Source organism: Dromiciops gliroides, chromosome 5 (assembly GCF_019393635.1).
Source record: "Dromiciops gliroides isolate mDroGli1 chromosome 5, mDroGli1.pri, whole genome shotgun sequence".
Taxonomy (NCBI): Eukaryota; Metazoa; Chordata; class Mammalia; order Microbiotheria; family Microbiotheriidae; genus Dromiciops; species Dromiciops gliroides.
Window position 1 is genome coordinate 260,423,043 of NC_057865.1, and position 14,903 is coordinate 260,437,945.

Here is a 14,903-nt window from a genome sequence, read left to right on the forward strand (position 1 = left end):
ATAACATAATTCATCTGCAAGAATAAAAGGTCAAGAATATCAAAGGAATTAATGAAAAAAATGTCAAGGAAAGTGACCTAGCAGTAGCAGATCTCAACTTGTATTACAAAGTGGTGGTAATCATTAAATCATTCTGGTGCTAACTTTTTAAAAAAGAGTGGTTGGTCAGTAGAATAGATTAGGTACACAACAGTACACGGTAATAAATGACCATGGTAATCTAGTATTTGCTAAACCCAAAGACTCAATTTCTTGGGACAAGAATTCGCTATTTGACAAAAATTGATGGGAAAACTGGAAAGTAGTTTGGCAGGAAATAGGATAGACCAATACTCTTCATACCATATTCCAAGATAAGGTAAAAAATGGGAACATGATTTAGATATAGAGTGATATCGTAAGCAAATTAGGGGAGCATGGAAAAATTTATTTTGTCAGATATGTGGGTGAGGAAAGAATTTTTGACCAAACTAAAGAGAGAGATTAAAGCATGTAAAGTGGATAATTGTAATTACATTAAATTTTTACAAAAAGCTTTTGCACAAACAAAATAGATACAGCCAAGATTGGAAGGAAAAAAAAACTAGGGAGGACATTTTTTTTTTTGGTTTAGTTTCTCTGATATAGGCATTATCTCTCAAATTTATAGAGAGTTGAGTCAAATTTATAAGAATACATGTCATTCCCCAATGGATAAGTGATCAAAGGATATGAACAGCAATTTTCAGAAGAAGAAATCAAAGCTATCTGTATTCATATGAAAAATACTCTGTCATTATTGATTATAAAAATGCAAATTAAAACAACTATGAGGTACCACTTCAGATTGGCTAGTGTGACAGAAAAAGGAAAATGACAAATATTGGATGGGATGTGGAAAAATTGACACTAATGCATTGTTGGTGGAGCTATAAGCTGATCCAACCATTCTGGAAAGCAATTTGGAACTACAGCCAACGGGCTATAAACCTTTGCATACCCTTTGACTCAGCAATACCGCTACTAGATCTGTATCCCAAAGAGATAAAAGAAAAAGGGAAAGGACCTATATGTACAAAAATATTTATACTAACTCTTTGTGGTGGCAAAGAATAGGAAATTGAGAGGATACCCATCAATTGGGAAATGGCTGAAAAAGTTGTGGCATATGAGTGTGATGGAACACTATCATGCTGTAAGAAATGACCAGCAGGATGGTTTCCATGAGGCCTGATAAGGCACTGGTTGGTGCTTAGGCCTATATGTAGGTTCAGCATCACACAGGATGTTTTATATTTTTATGATTGTGATTCTTGTGTAAATACTAATTTAAATTTATTTCTTTAGCAAGAAGAAGAGAAGATAAATGTTGAACTGCAGCAACAACAGAAATTGTGGGAAGAGAATTTAAAGGCACATGAGGTGACTGTATTTTTTGTTTTTATTAGGGAGATGATTCATCTTAATTTGCATTAAATTTCTATGCTTGACACCTTAGAGTTTTATTATTAGTTAAGGCTTTTCTTTGATCCAGATTTTTAAACATTATAAAAACCGCAGTTCTGAGATTTACTGAATGCCAATATTAAATAAAATGGCATGCCAAACATACATTTTCATCATATATTTTTGTTTCCGATTTCCTTTTCATGATGATGAAGACCAGTAGTTGTGAACAGTTTATCCTAATCATCAGAGTGTATTAATTATGATTGTTTTATTTCTTGAACTGAGTTGATCTAGTACAGTTCCAGATGGAAATGTCCTCTCCTCCCACTCCCTTTCATTTTTTTCTTTAGAATTTTTAGTATAAAAATAATTATATTCCTAAAGGTACAGAATATTGTTTTGGTTAGTAATATCCAAGTATATTGACACATTAAAGGAAACCCTTATTGGAGTATTACAAAGAAAGCTGGAAACTCAATACTGTGAGGGGGTTAAACTTTGAGGGGTACCAACTCTCTTGCCACTATGAAGACTGTTCTCTTTGATGTCAGCTCCTTCACCTCAGGATATAGAATACGCTGTTCTGATATGTTTTCTTTACTCCCAGATTATTTGTGGTAGTAGAAACAGTGGATATAACAAGTCATTTACTGATTTCGTGTTCTGATAACATTCAAGGATTCTTCCACCCCAAGTATAAATTTGGAAGTCCCTAATATATGTCACTGAAAATAGCAGGATTCTAGGCTGTCTCTGGACATGGCATATAAGTATCGAAGTTTTTATCATATTTCTGTCACTCCTTCTTTATCACTAAGAGACTTCTTTCTAATAAAATAAAAAGTACATATTAGAGTACCAGGACCTTTCAGTCTAAAAGCATTAAAATAATGACCTTAAATATTGTGTTCTTCTGGTAAATTTATTCATTGACTCATAACTTGTTAAAAAAGTTTTTCTCACATATAGATATTTTTAATAGCAAACGTCTTCTATTTCTGACTACTCTAGAACCATCACAGTCAAATTCTACTCTTGAATACCCTCCACTGTTATCCCTGACATAATATTGCCTAGATTTTCATTGATATACAAGAGTAAGAGATTCAGTTATTGTTTTAAAAGAAATAACAAAATTCATATTTTAATCAATTAAACATTTTCAATTCTTTAAAATGTGGTTATTATTTTATTAGAATTAGCCAGTTTCAGTATTTGGCAGTTTAGTCTGTTGCCTTAATCATTTTATTTATATTTAGCTGTTTGCTATTTTAATTTAGGAGTTTATCAGAAGACTACAGTTACAAGTGGAGGAGGAAAGAAGATGTTTGGAAGATCTAAAAGCTAAAGAAAGACAACGTTTGGCAGATCTGCAGCATAAAGCAGCCATAAAAATACAGGCTAGGTATCGAACATTTGTAGCTTATAAAAAGTATGGATCAATTATAAAAGAACGACTAAACAACAAAAAGAAGAAGAAAGAAATGCTAGAAAAACAAAAACAAGAATGGAAGGAAATGGCAGACAAAATCCGACAAAAGGATGAAGAAAGAAAGAAAAAAGTGGAACAGAGACTGAAAAAACAAGAAGAAATAAAATATCAAAGACAAAAAGAACAAGAGAAGAGGCAGGAGGAATATGAAAAAAAGAAGAAAATTTTGAAACTTAATAAAGAACAAAAGTTAATGGAAGAAGTGAAAAAAAGAGAAGAGGTATCTGCAGAGTTGGTAATGAAAAAAGAAAATGAAAAAAGAGAAGATTTGGTGGTGAAAAAAGAAAACAAAAAAAATGAAGAATGGGCCAAAGAATTGTTAGTGAAAAAAGAAAATAAAAAAGAAAATGTGTCCAAAGATATTTCAGTGAAATTTTTTACAAAGAAAAAAGATATGTCCATAAAGCCATCAGTAAAAGAAGAATTTAATGAAAAAGAAAATATAACTAAACATATAACACCAGAAAATAAATTGAAAAATATAGACATAGCTGAACAGGAACTTATGCAAAAATTAAAGCAAGAACCACTTGGGGAAAACATATCAAGAAAACTAGTTATAACAGAATTTAAAAAAGAACAGAATGAAAATCTAGGAAAACATCAAAAGCTTGTTGAATTACAAAAGGAAAAGAAACCAAATGAGAGTTTAGCCAAAGGTTTCATTGAACCAGAAAAAAAGAAAAACAAGACAAACTACCTAGAGTTAGAGCAAGAAAGAGAAAAAGGAAGTTCAGTAGATGAAAACAAGGGAAACAAATGCCAAGAAGCTAGAGAAGATAAGGAGATGAGAAACAATCTAGAACAGAATGGAAACAAGCAAAATCAGGAGGAAGAAGACTCTAAAATAATAAAAGAGGAAAAGGAAAAGGAAAAGAATGGAGAAAGTCATGAAAAGGAAAATCACTTCAGCGCTGCATTGAACCACGTGCTTTCAATCTTAAAAGCAGGGAGTAATGAAAATGCCATCAGCTATGTGAGTGTGATGACACCAGCCAAGAAAAGTGAATTTCAAGCTATTGATAATGATGAGAGCTCAGAAACAAATACTCTGGCAGATGGTGAAACTATAATTCTTAACACCTCTGATATCGTTCTAAATGTGGAAAGTAATTCATGCAAGAAAAAATCTGTTTTATTTCAACCAACATCTTATAACTTCACAGGTGACTCTGATAAAAACTCATCAGTGTCTGAAGAAACCACATCTGCTCCATCTGTTATGAGTGAAATACCAAGGAAGTTTTGTGAATTTGGGACAGAGAGTAAAAGTATCACTGCTCACTCTCTAAGCAAGATAACAGTTTTAATTGAAGAAAAGAGACTAGCTTGGACAAAGACCTGTAGACCCTGGTTTCAAATCTTTGGGGAAAACCAAAGAAAGAAAGTAGTTAAAAGAAACAGACCTAGGAAATGCTCAGTCAGCAAGCTGCCTCCTCTGAATTCAGTGGCAATCCTTCAAGGTGGCCTATGGAGTACCTTACAACAGGTAATACCAGTTTCTTCATGACAGTGTTTCATTTTTTATACTTAAAGCAATCAGAATGTAACTAGTCATTTATGTATGTGACACTACTGATTCACACTCCACCCCTCCATACCCACATATATGAGAATTACTAGTATCATCAATGTGAGCTCTTATCAATATTCCCTTCCCTAATACAGAATACAACACTTCTATAGCTCCATAGTCTTCAGCAGTTACTATGGCCAAAAGATTCATCACTTTGCAGACAACCTGGTAATGAATCCCAACTTGGCTAGGAGGATCTTTATAAAATCCGTTCTCTATCATTGCCTCCATGCATGGTCAAAACTTTTTGAGCTTGTTTGGACCTGCCAGAGCCTGTGAATTCCTGATATAACCTCTGAGAACCTCAGGCCACTTAGACATACTCTTACATGTGGACATGTAAACAGTGTTAGAAGTCTAGAAAAATATTCTTTTAATAATATGGCCTAAATATGATGGTTTCCAGTTCATTTAATAAAACCACCTTGGATATTCCCCTTGATTTAAGTAAGGTGTAATTTTTGACTCATCCTTTCCTTTGGGTTTGTGATATTTGAAACTGTTAATTCCCTTGTTGAACTCTGTTTTCCTATATCCGGGGCACTGTTCAAGGCTTCCAACTGGGACGTCCAGAGTTTTTCATTGTTTTACTTAAGATAATCTCACTAAGGAATAGCTTTTCTTTCCTTATAGTAGCCTTGCTTTTTGTTCTTGGTAACTCTCCTCTGGATTTAAAGTGAATTTAACACGAACAGATATTGATCAAATACCTTTGCTTCTACTATAGAAGTTTGACCACCTGTTACCATACTAATTTTTAATGCAAATGTTTAAAATCATTTACAAGGTTTTAAAAATATTTCATAGAATGACTAATAAATCAGGTTCTTTGTAAACAAAGAAAAGTTTCCCTTCATTTCCTTGTTTGGTATTTGGTTTATTTGTGAGTGTCTGTTCCTGAACTGTATACTAGTATTTCTTGCCTTGTGACTTTTCTTCTCTTGATTTTTTTGACTTAGTACTTTATTTTATGATATTCAGGTCTCTCATTTGTTTGTTTGGATTTTTAAAAAAGTAGTTTGTCCCTAGGAGCAACTAGGTGGTGACTAGCTGTGTGACCTTGGGCAAGTCACTTAACCCTCATTGCCCTTCAAAATGTAAAAATAAAAATAAAGGAGTTTGTCCCATTCTATAATAAGACCTTTGGAAAAGGACAGGTTACATATCTGAAGTAATAATTTGTCAAACATGAATCTGTATGAACGGATTATTAACACTCTACTGTCCCCACAATAGAAATCAAATATATTAATTAGATTTTAGAGATGTCATTTTTATTTTGTAACACATTTTTTTCCTGCTTTGTGCTTGAAAGAACTTAAGAGAAAGGAACAAATGGCATCTTAAGGACTTCCTAATTACTTCTTTTAATAAAATAATTATAAAATTAGTAATCCTGGATAATTCCTTCATTATAATAGTTTCCTCAGTAACATACAATTTAAGAATCTCTGATTATAGATAATTAGCAGCTTCTTTTTTCCTGTGTAATATTCTAAATAATTCACTATTCTTCAGCAATTTGCATTCATGATACTAATAATAGCTTTCATAAGGTATTTATACTTTTTTTAGTTCGGTATTTTATTATTTTCCAGTTACATATAAGGATAGTTTTCAACATTCCTTTTCATAGGATTTTTAGTTCCAATTTTTCTCCCCCGTCCCTTCCCTCCCCTCCCCAAGACAGAAAGCAGTCTAATACAGCTTATATATGTGCAATTACATTAAACATATTTCTGCACTAGTCGTACTGTAAGAGTCAGAACCCAAGGAAAAACCTCAACAAAGAGGGAAAAAACAGCCCAAAAGTAGAAACCCTATGGTTCAATCTGCATTCATAAACCACAGTTCTTTTTTTCTGGAAGCTGAGAACATTTTCTATCATGAAATTCTTTGAAATTGTTTTGGACCATTGCATTGCTAAAAAGAGCTAAGTCTATCACCATTGTTCATCACACGATGTTGCCATTACTCTATACATGTTCTTCTGGTTCTGCTCCTCTTAGTCAGCATCAGTTCATGTAAGTCCGTCCAGGTTTCTCCGAACTCCTCCTGCTCATCATTACTTTTCACATTGATTTTTTCAAACTTTGTGTTCTAAATTTTCTTCTTCCTTCCCTCCTCATCCCTCCCCATGAAATACAGTAATTCAATATAAGTCATACATGTACAGTTATACAAAACATCTTCTCATTAGTCAGGTTGTGAAAGAAAATAGACAAAATACCTTTAGAAAGAGGAGCTAACAGGGGCAGCTAGGTGGCACAGTGGATAGAGCACCAGCCCTGTATTCAGGAGGACCTGAGTCCAAATCCGACCTCAGACACTTGACACTTAATAGCTGTGTGACTCTGGGAAAGTCACTTAACCCCAATTGCCTCACCAAAAAACAAAAAAAAAAGAAAGAAAGAAAGAATGAAAAAAAGAGGAGCTAACAAATAAAATTATACTTCAATCTGTATTAAGATACCATTAGTTCTTTCTCTGTTGGTGGTTTGCATTTTTCATATGTCCTTCTGGTATCATCATGATCATAATTTCTTTCATAGTTACTATTGCTAACTGTATGACCCTCCCTCTTATTCCCTCCCCTTGATATTTACTCTATTTTCTATCTTCCTTCACCTTATCCCTCCTCAAAAGTGTTTTACTTTTTAGTGCCTCCTCCCCCAATCTGCCCTTCCTTCCTTTGCCTCTCCCCCTCTCCCCATCTCCCTCCCCTCCCACTTTCCCTCAGAGCACAATATATTACTATACCCACTTGAGTGTGTATGTTATTCCCTCTTTGAGCCACTTTTGATGAGAGTAAGGTTCACTCACTCCCCCACTCCTTCCCTATCTTCCTCTCTACTCCATAAGCCTTTTCTTGTTTCTTTTGTGAAAGCTAGGAAGGAACAAGGATCCAGGGAGCAAAGTGCTTTGCTTTAATGCACATTTAATTATGCTTCAGGCAATAAAAATCACATCTCATAAGTGAGACGAGATATAAATCAGAAAAAATCTGTAATGGGAATAATATCAGTATGAATTGATATTAATATTAAGACACTGTTCTATTACATTGTAAAACTGTTCAGTATTTCTCCAACGTGTGTTAATATTCGGTATGGAGTGACCATGAACAAAAGAACTAGTTTGTATGCAGCAATTATAGGAAAGTAAATTAAGTAGACCCTGTGAAAATTCTGTTGTGGGACTGATAGGAAAATTATATCCTTTTTCTCTATTTTTAATTTGGTTTTCAGCTGAAGGCATTTTAGTTGTAAACAAGTACTTGTATTATTTTGACCTATTATGGGGAGCAATATAAAAAATGAGATAATTTCAAATATAGGGTATGAATTTTTGTAGGACTGGATTAATAATATTTCCTTGACTAGTGATTCAAAAATTATTTTCAAGACTGATAGTTCATTTATTCAGTAGAATGAAGTAGCAATGTCACATGCTTGTTTTTATTGAATTTTCTAGGTTACAACAGTAACATTTCAGGATCTGCCGGGTTGTAGCCTTTGCACATTGTCAGAATGTACAAGTCTTCAATTTCTGACTCTCAAGCATTGTGGATTAACTGCTCTGGAAGGACTGAATAACTGCAAAAAATTGAAGTATATTGATGTACAGGTACTTTCTTCAGTGTTTTCTCTAGTATTTATTCTGGGTATACAATGCAGAATATTTTGTGTGGATATTAAGAAATAGGAGTTTGGGGAAAATACCTATGACTAGAACAGCTTATATATAATTCAGTACTCCTCAGGGAACACTTTAGAGGAAATTAGACAATGAGACTAGATTTGGGAGTAGAGAGAGAGACAGGGTGTGGCCTGCTCTGGAGGCTACCAAAGTGTCATATTTTGATTAGAAGAAATGCCATGATCTCAAATAATATGTTTTATTTCTTTTTAACTCTTTCTATTTGTGAGGAAACAGAATATTCTCTTCTGGGAAATTGGTTTTGTTAGCACAGTTTTTACGTCAATATCAGGAAAAATTTTCTAACAAGGAGAGCTGACCCAAAATGGGCAGTCTCACGAGATTTTCAAGCTAGATGACTCCTAGGCAAGTATTTTGTAGAGAGCATTCCTGTTCATGTATGGTTTGTACCAGCTGACCTCTGAAGTCCTTCTAACTCTGACATTCTAAGAATCGAAGTTTTGTAAAAAAAAAAAAAAGAAGAAGAATTCATTTAAAATTTTATACATTTCTCCCAGTCCTGTCCACTGTGGCCAACATGTTTTTTTGTATCAAAACTTCCCGAATAGCTTAAGTAGCCATCAAGTGTCCCTTGAGTTTTCTCTTCTAGCTAAACACCTTAGTTCCTTCAACTATTAAACTTGTAGCATAGTTTCTGATTGTATTGCTAGGCTGGTCTTTCTCCTATTGAAACTCTAGTTTATCAATGTTCTTATGAAAATATTGCACCTGTAAATGAATAAAATACTTAAATGTGGTCTGACCAAACATTAGAACTGAAATCTTTCTCATTTTGGATAATATGCCTCCAAATCTCAATTTATAATAATTTTTTATCATACCATTGACTCCATTCCAACTTTTTACACACCTGCTATGTGCAAAAACTAACATTATACTTGAAATCCATTTAAAAAAACTAGATATTTTCCTATCAAACTGTTTTCTAGCCATGTTTGCCTGAGGTTATACTTGTGTGATAGATTTTGTTGTTGTTTTGTTTTGTTAGGTGACTACAGAGCTTCATATTTTGGACTACTCATTTAATTTTATTGGATTTGTTTCATTTTTATAACTTCTCAATAACTTTTAAAATCTTTTTTGTCACCCAATTTGTTAGCCATACTTCACAGCTTTATGTTAGCTATACATTTAATAATTATGTAATTAACATCTCATCCAAATAGTTCATAAAAATTATTGAAAGCACAGGGCCAAGGACAAATTCTTTTAATGATCTTACTGCAGCTCGATATCTCTACTCATTAATGCCTCCTTCTCCATCTAGTTCTTCAACCTCGCTACTTTTCAATTCATTTAACTTCTCTCATCCAATTCACTTCTATCTTATCCCCAAGGATATTTGTTAAATTTCTTGTTATACAATTCAAGTATGTTTGTAGCAGTACAATGATGTGGTAACACAATCAAAGGTCTAAGCTTAGTCATCCCTGACCTTATTTTGCTGTACTTATGCAATCTCTTAGTGACTATGCTTTTTATAATATATTCCAGAATTTTGCAAGGAGTGGAAGTCAAGCCAGTAGTTTGACAAATCCACTTTATTTTTTTTTTGCGGGGGGGGGGGGGGGGGGGGGGGGGGGGGAGGGGGGGTGTTCTTGAACTTCAGGATAGTTCCCCATCTCCACTCATGTGGCACCTCTTGTCCTCAGTTTTTAAAAGATCATTAATTGCAGCTCATCAGATACACTCATTAGCTATTTCACTACCTTATACTGTCATAATTTGTTTTCAAAGATAAAGTAATCTACATCCAGTGGCTTGAATTCATTGAGGACAGGTCAATGTTCCCTTGACACTGTCTTGCTTATTTTGTATTTCTGTTCCCAATTAACCATTCCTATCCTATCCTTCCCAATCCAGAGCTTACTTTTAGTGGACATTAAATTGATTGCCCTCAAATGGTACAGATTACAACCCATCTATTTCTTCTTATCCTGTGTGGTTTTTGTCAATTTTTTTTATAGATTCTTCACAAAAGATCCATCTAACATGCCAGAGCCCTCCTCTAATTTAATGTTTAAAAATTTTGACGGTATTAGTGGAATACCTAGCCTCTCCAATGGTTATCTTTCCTTTTATGATAAGTCTACGTCCTTTCCCATTGATCATAGCCTGTTATATCCCTTATACCATTTCTTGAACACCAATGAGTTATCATTGCAACTATGCTGCAGCTTAGTTGCATCTATAATAAACCTCTCCATTGCCTTTTTGTTAATGAGTCATGACTAGGAGAATATTTTTATTGAATAGCTAGGTCTTTGCATTAGGGAGCAGCTTGGAATTATTAAAAGGAACTTCATAGTTTCCCAAATGTTATCTACTCAACTCTCTTCTACATTTTCAAATACTTTCAGGCTTAACTTGATGTCCATCCCCACTGCTTGTCCTAAATTTACATACTTATATACTAACTCAAATGTATTGGCTATCACATCATAATGTAGACCATGATTCTGAAAACTACAGTCTTTGGGTAAAATCTGGTCTTTTTTGTTTGTTTATGTTTGTATGACAATAAAACATTTCTTAACATGTAAAAACCATTCATAGCTAAAGTTCCCTGCAAAAACTGGATTGGCCTAAAGGCCACAGTTTGTTGACCCTTTTTTTCTGGACAATAAGCACTTTTCTTATTTTTTTTTCTTGTTTGGATTATTAGGCTAATCTCTTTTGAATGATCATGGATTTTATTGATGAGACCCTCAAGTAGATGAATAGTTCTCTTATCTCAAGTTTGTGTTATTGTTCTTTTGGATATTTCAATCAGCTAAATCATACTTTTACAAAGACCTTTTTATTTTGTTTTGTATTCATCATCAGTCTCATTTCTGAACATTCCCATCCCTGACACTGTTATTACAGCACTGTGACACTTCTGTATTCATTCTGTTATTGCTTTTATCTTCACATTTTTAAAAAATCTCCGTTGATCGGGGGCAGCTAGGTGGCGCAGTGGATAAAGCACTGGCCCTGGATTCAGGAGTACCTGAGTTCAAATCCGACCTCGGACACTTGACACTTACTAGCTGTGTGACCCTGGGCAAGTCACTTAACCCCCATTGCCCTGCAAAAAAAACAAAACAAAACAAAAAAAACTCCGTTGATCATTAAGTTCACAGTATATATGTACATTGCCCTTTTTTAGAATAGCATCTCCTTCATAACTCATCAAAATAATTTTTCTTATGACATAAAAATTTAGATTTGAGACTATTTTATCCTTTTGGGGTCAGTTTTTTCCATTGAATTTAATGAGATCCTACTTTTTCTTTACTTGAATACTTTTTTTTTTTTTTAGTGAGGCAATTGGGGTTAAGTGACTTGCCCAGGGTCGCACAGCTAGTAAGTGTCAAGTGTCTGAGGCCAGATTTGAACTCAGGTACTCCTGACTCCAGGGCTGGTGCTCTATCCCCTGCTCCACCTAGCTGCCCCTACTTGAATACTTTGAAATCTTAGCCTTTCGTTATCTAGAGTGTGCTAGATTATGCCTGGTCTTCCATCCTTTTGATTTTACAAATCTCAGTATTTACAAATTCTCAGTATTTCTACTTTAATAGCTTGTTGTTTAGGTCAAGTTTAGAATATCATTTTCCCTCATCACTTTCCCCACCTTTTACATATCAATATGATCGTTGAGTCACATCAGAAATTTGTCATCTCCTCTAATTTTTGCAGAGAATTGTAGCATTTCTGTGGGTAGCTGAAGCACCACATTACTACATTATGATGGGATCAGCTTTGTGGGGCCTGAAATCAGGAAAACCTTAGTTCAAATCTGACTTCAGACACTAGCTGTGTGACCCTGGGCAAGTCACTTAACCCTGTTTGCCTCAGTTTCCTCATCTGCAAAATGAGCTGGAGAAGGAAATGGCAAAACACTCCGGCTAAAAAACAAAACAAAACAAAACAAAACAAAACAAAACAAAAACCCAAGTTGGTTACCAAGAGTTGGACACAATAGAAATGGCTGATCAACATCATACTATTATGTCTTTCTACACTAATGTGGTGCTGCCTGAACTCATCCAATTCCTCCCTTTGGCCTAGTGGTCTTTATGTTACTGCTGCCATGATAGCATTTCTCTCTCTTCCACCATTGATTCAAATCCATACTTTTATTCTTTGGTTTGTCGATTTCATCTTTAAAGTGTATCTTTTTAATATCTATCACAGATTCCTCCATCTCTTATCTAATGTGTTCCCTTTGACAAACCCCTTTCCCCTTAAATATTTGTTTGAAATGAGATCCTTAGCTGTCTTTTGGCTTTTGTGGTTAACCCTTCTAGTTATTTGTCTATATGCTTTACTTGTTCACTTCGTGGTGGGGGTGGCCTGTGGGTTAGGCTCTCCAACCTTTTTTTGTTTTATTTTGTTTTTTAAGGGGGTCGTGCGAGTTTATCCTGTCTTGCCTGGTTTTCTTTTTCTTCATTATTTTGCCTTCTTTTCTTAATGTGACTTTATTTTCTCGTTTGTGCTTGGTCTGCATTTAGCAGATCCTTGCCAACTTCTTACAAACACTATCTGTCCTTGAGTGTTTTCTACGAAAAGTCTTATGAAGAAATCTATCTTCCAGCTGTTTCTCACTTCTTCCCTTTCTCTTTTCTCACTATTGCTCAGCATTCAGGCACTGCCTACTGGTATTTCACTAACAGCCTCTTTTAGTTATGAAATAATAGGCAATGTGTATGACCTTGGAGTAACAATTATTTTGTTATTAGTTTTATCCACATTTGACAGAGAAGGAAAAGAAGGTAATTCCAAAAGGTAATTTGCTTAAGAAGATAAATTTAATAAGTGTTTGTGGTAGGTCTAGAAGCCTGATCCCTACCCTTTTTGCTCTGTATGCCCCTTATATGGTGTATTTATAATAAGTAATATTTATTATTTCTTCCTTCTGAAAAATCGTTTTTATTTTGGCAAATTTATTGTTGAGTTAAGAGATGTCTTTATTCAATTGGAAGACTACATCATCTCATGCAATTTATTATTTGATCATTTGAAAAAGAGTTGGTGCAAGTATTTTTAGGCGCATCAGATGTGACTTTGGATACATTTTTTGGTAACATCTCACTAAAATATGACTATATTTATGTTTTTAATTATTTCAGGAAAACCAGATTCAGGTTATAAATTGTGAGAATTTAGAAAATCTCTGCATCCTTCTTCTGAATGACAATGAACTGACTTCTTTTCATGGATTGGATGGTTGTAGTAATCTTCGAAAAATTGACGTTTCAAATAACAAGATCACACGAATTGGTGAGAAAACACACTTTAAACATGTAACAGGACAGGAAGTATAGTGTTTAATTTAATTTTAAAATAGCTCTATCAAAAAATTTAAAAAGTAAAATAAATAAAAAATAAAAAATAAAATAACTCTAGCAGAAGTGGAGCACTTGTCTTTGGTCAGGGTGGAAGAGTCCAGGAAAAAAATGTATAAACGGTTTATCCACTGTCTGAAGAATGCCCATACCATGAGAATAAGAAGGGGTTTAATTTTGCATTCTTACTCTGGTAGCCAAATTAGCTATTTAAATAGCTGTTGAGAGACCTATGGTGCTATTTTTAAGTAGTCAAAAGTGGATGTTGGAGTATTATAATATTTGAATTCTCAACAAGGATTATTAAAACAATCTAGCAAATCATTATCAATATATGACAATGTATTTGAGAATGAAGGACTTGCCAGGGAGCCAAGACATCCTATTGATATTGATCCACATCAGGTACCCTTTACTTGGGCTCCTCAGATGGGTACTAAGATTAAGAGAAATGCAAAGGGAGTTGCTGTCATCAGAACCCACCCAGGTGGGTCTGACTCTCTTAGGGTAGTCGTAAAGTTTCCTATTTCTTGCCATATATTAAGGCACAGATCCTGGGAATCCCCTTAGTGAATGTGAATTCCTGGGGAGGAAAGACAAGGATGCCCAGAAATGAATAACACCCAGCTGAGGAACTTTTAACCCAGGATTTATCTGAACTTGAAGCCAACCTTCTCTGGATGATTCTCTAGGGGTGGGAGGAGGGGGAGAATATGATACCTACTATAAACCCTGTCTGCATTTTAAAGTATCTTAGTAACACTAATGATGATTATGAGCATTAACATCCTTTTGGAATTTTTTATACTTGTAAGTAATTTTATGTTTTGCTCATTTGAAGGGAAATAAACTTATCTGATTGCCAGCTGAATACCTTCTTGCTAATTATAAATTCTTCTCTGCTGTAGTCACTCTGACTCATTTTATCCAAGTCACCTCACCCCCTGTGCCAGGTTTCTGATCTATAAAATCAGGGCGCTGCACTTGATGGCCTCTCAGGTCTTTTTCAGCTACAAATCTATTATTTTATATATGTATGTATGTTTATACATATGTATGTGTATACATGCATATATGTGTATGTATACCTACTTCTTCATATATACAGTGATTGCTTCCACATTTGGGGGGTTAGGAGTGCAGGGCCCCTGAAATCTGGAAAATCTTTTTAAACCTTTCTTTGTACCAAGGAAGAAGATAAAACATGTTGATATTATACAATACTATGCATATGTTTTGTGCATTTCTGAGTTTCTAAACCTTTACTGTGTCATCTGCTGGCTTTCGTGTGGTCTGTGGCTTCCGCAAAACTCCCCCCAAATTCTCATTTCTTATACAGATCCGTGATATATCCAAA

At 34.5% G+C, this 14,903-nt stretch overlaps 1 protein-coding gene across 1 annotated transcript in view; it reads left to right on the forward strand.

Moving 5' to 3' along the window:
• Positions 1-14,903, forward strand: part of LRRIQ1 (leucine rich repeats and IQ motif containing 1) — a 264,352-nt gene that overhangs the window by 27,898 nt on the left and 221,551 nt on the right. Inside the window, exons 7-10 of the mRNA XM_043967714.1 lie at positions 1,327-1,401; positions 2,709-4,409; positions 7,971-8,123; positions 13,331-13,481. Of these exons, the coding sequence (XP_043823649.1) occupies positions 1,327-1,401; positions 2,709-4,409; positions 7,971-8,123; positions 13,331-13,481 (2,080 nt within the window). The remainder of the gene's footprint in view (positions 1-1,326; positions 1,402-2,708; positions 4,410-7,970; positions 8,124-13,330; positions 13,482-14,903) is intronic.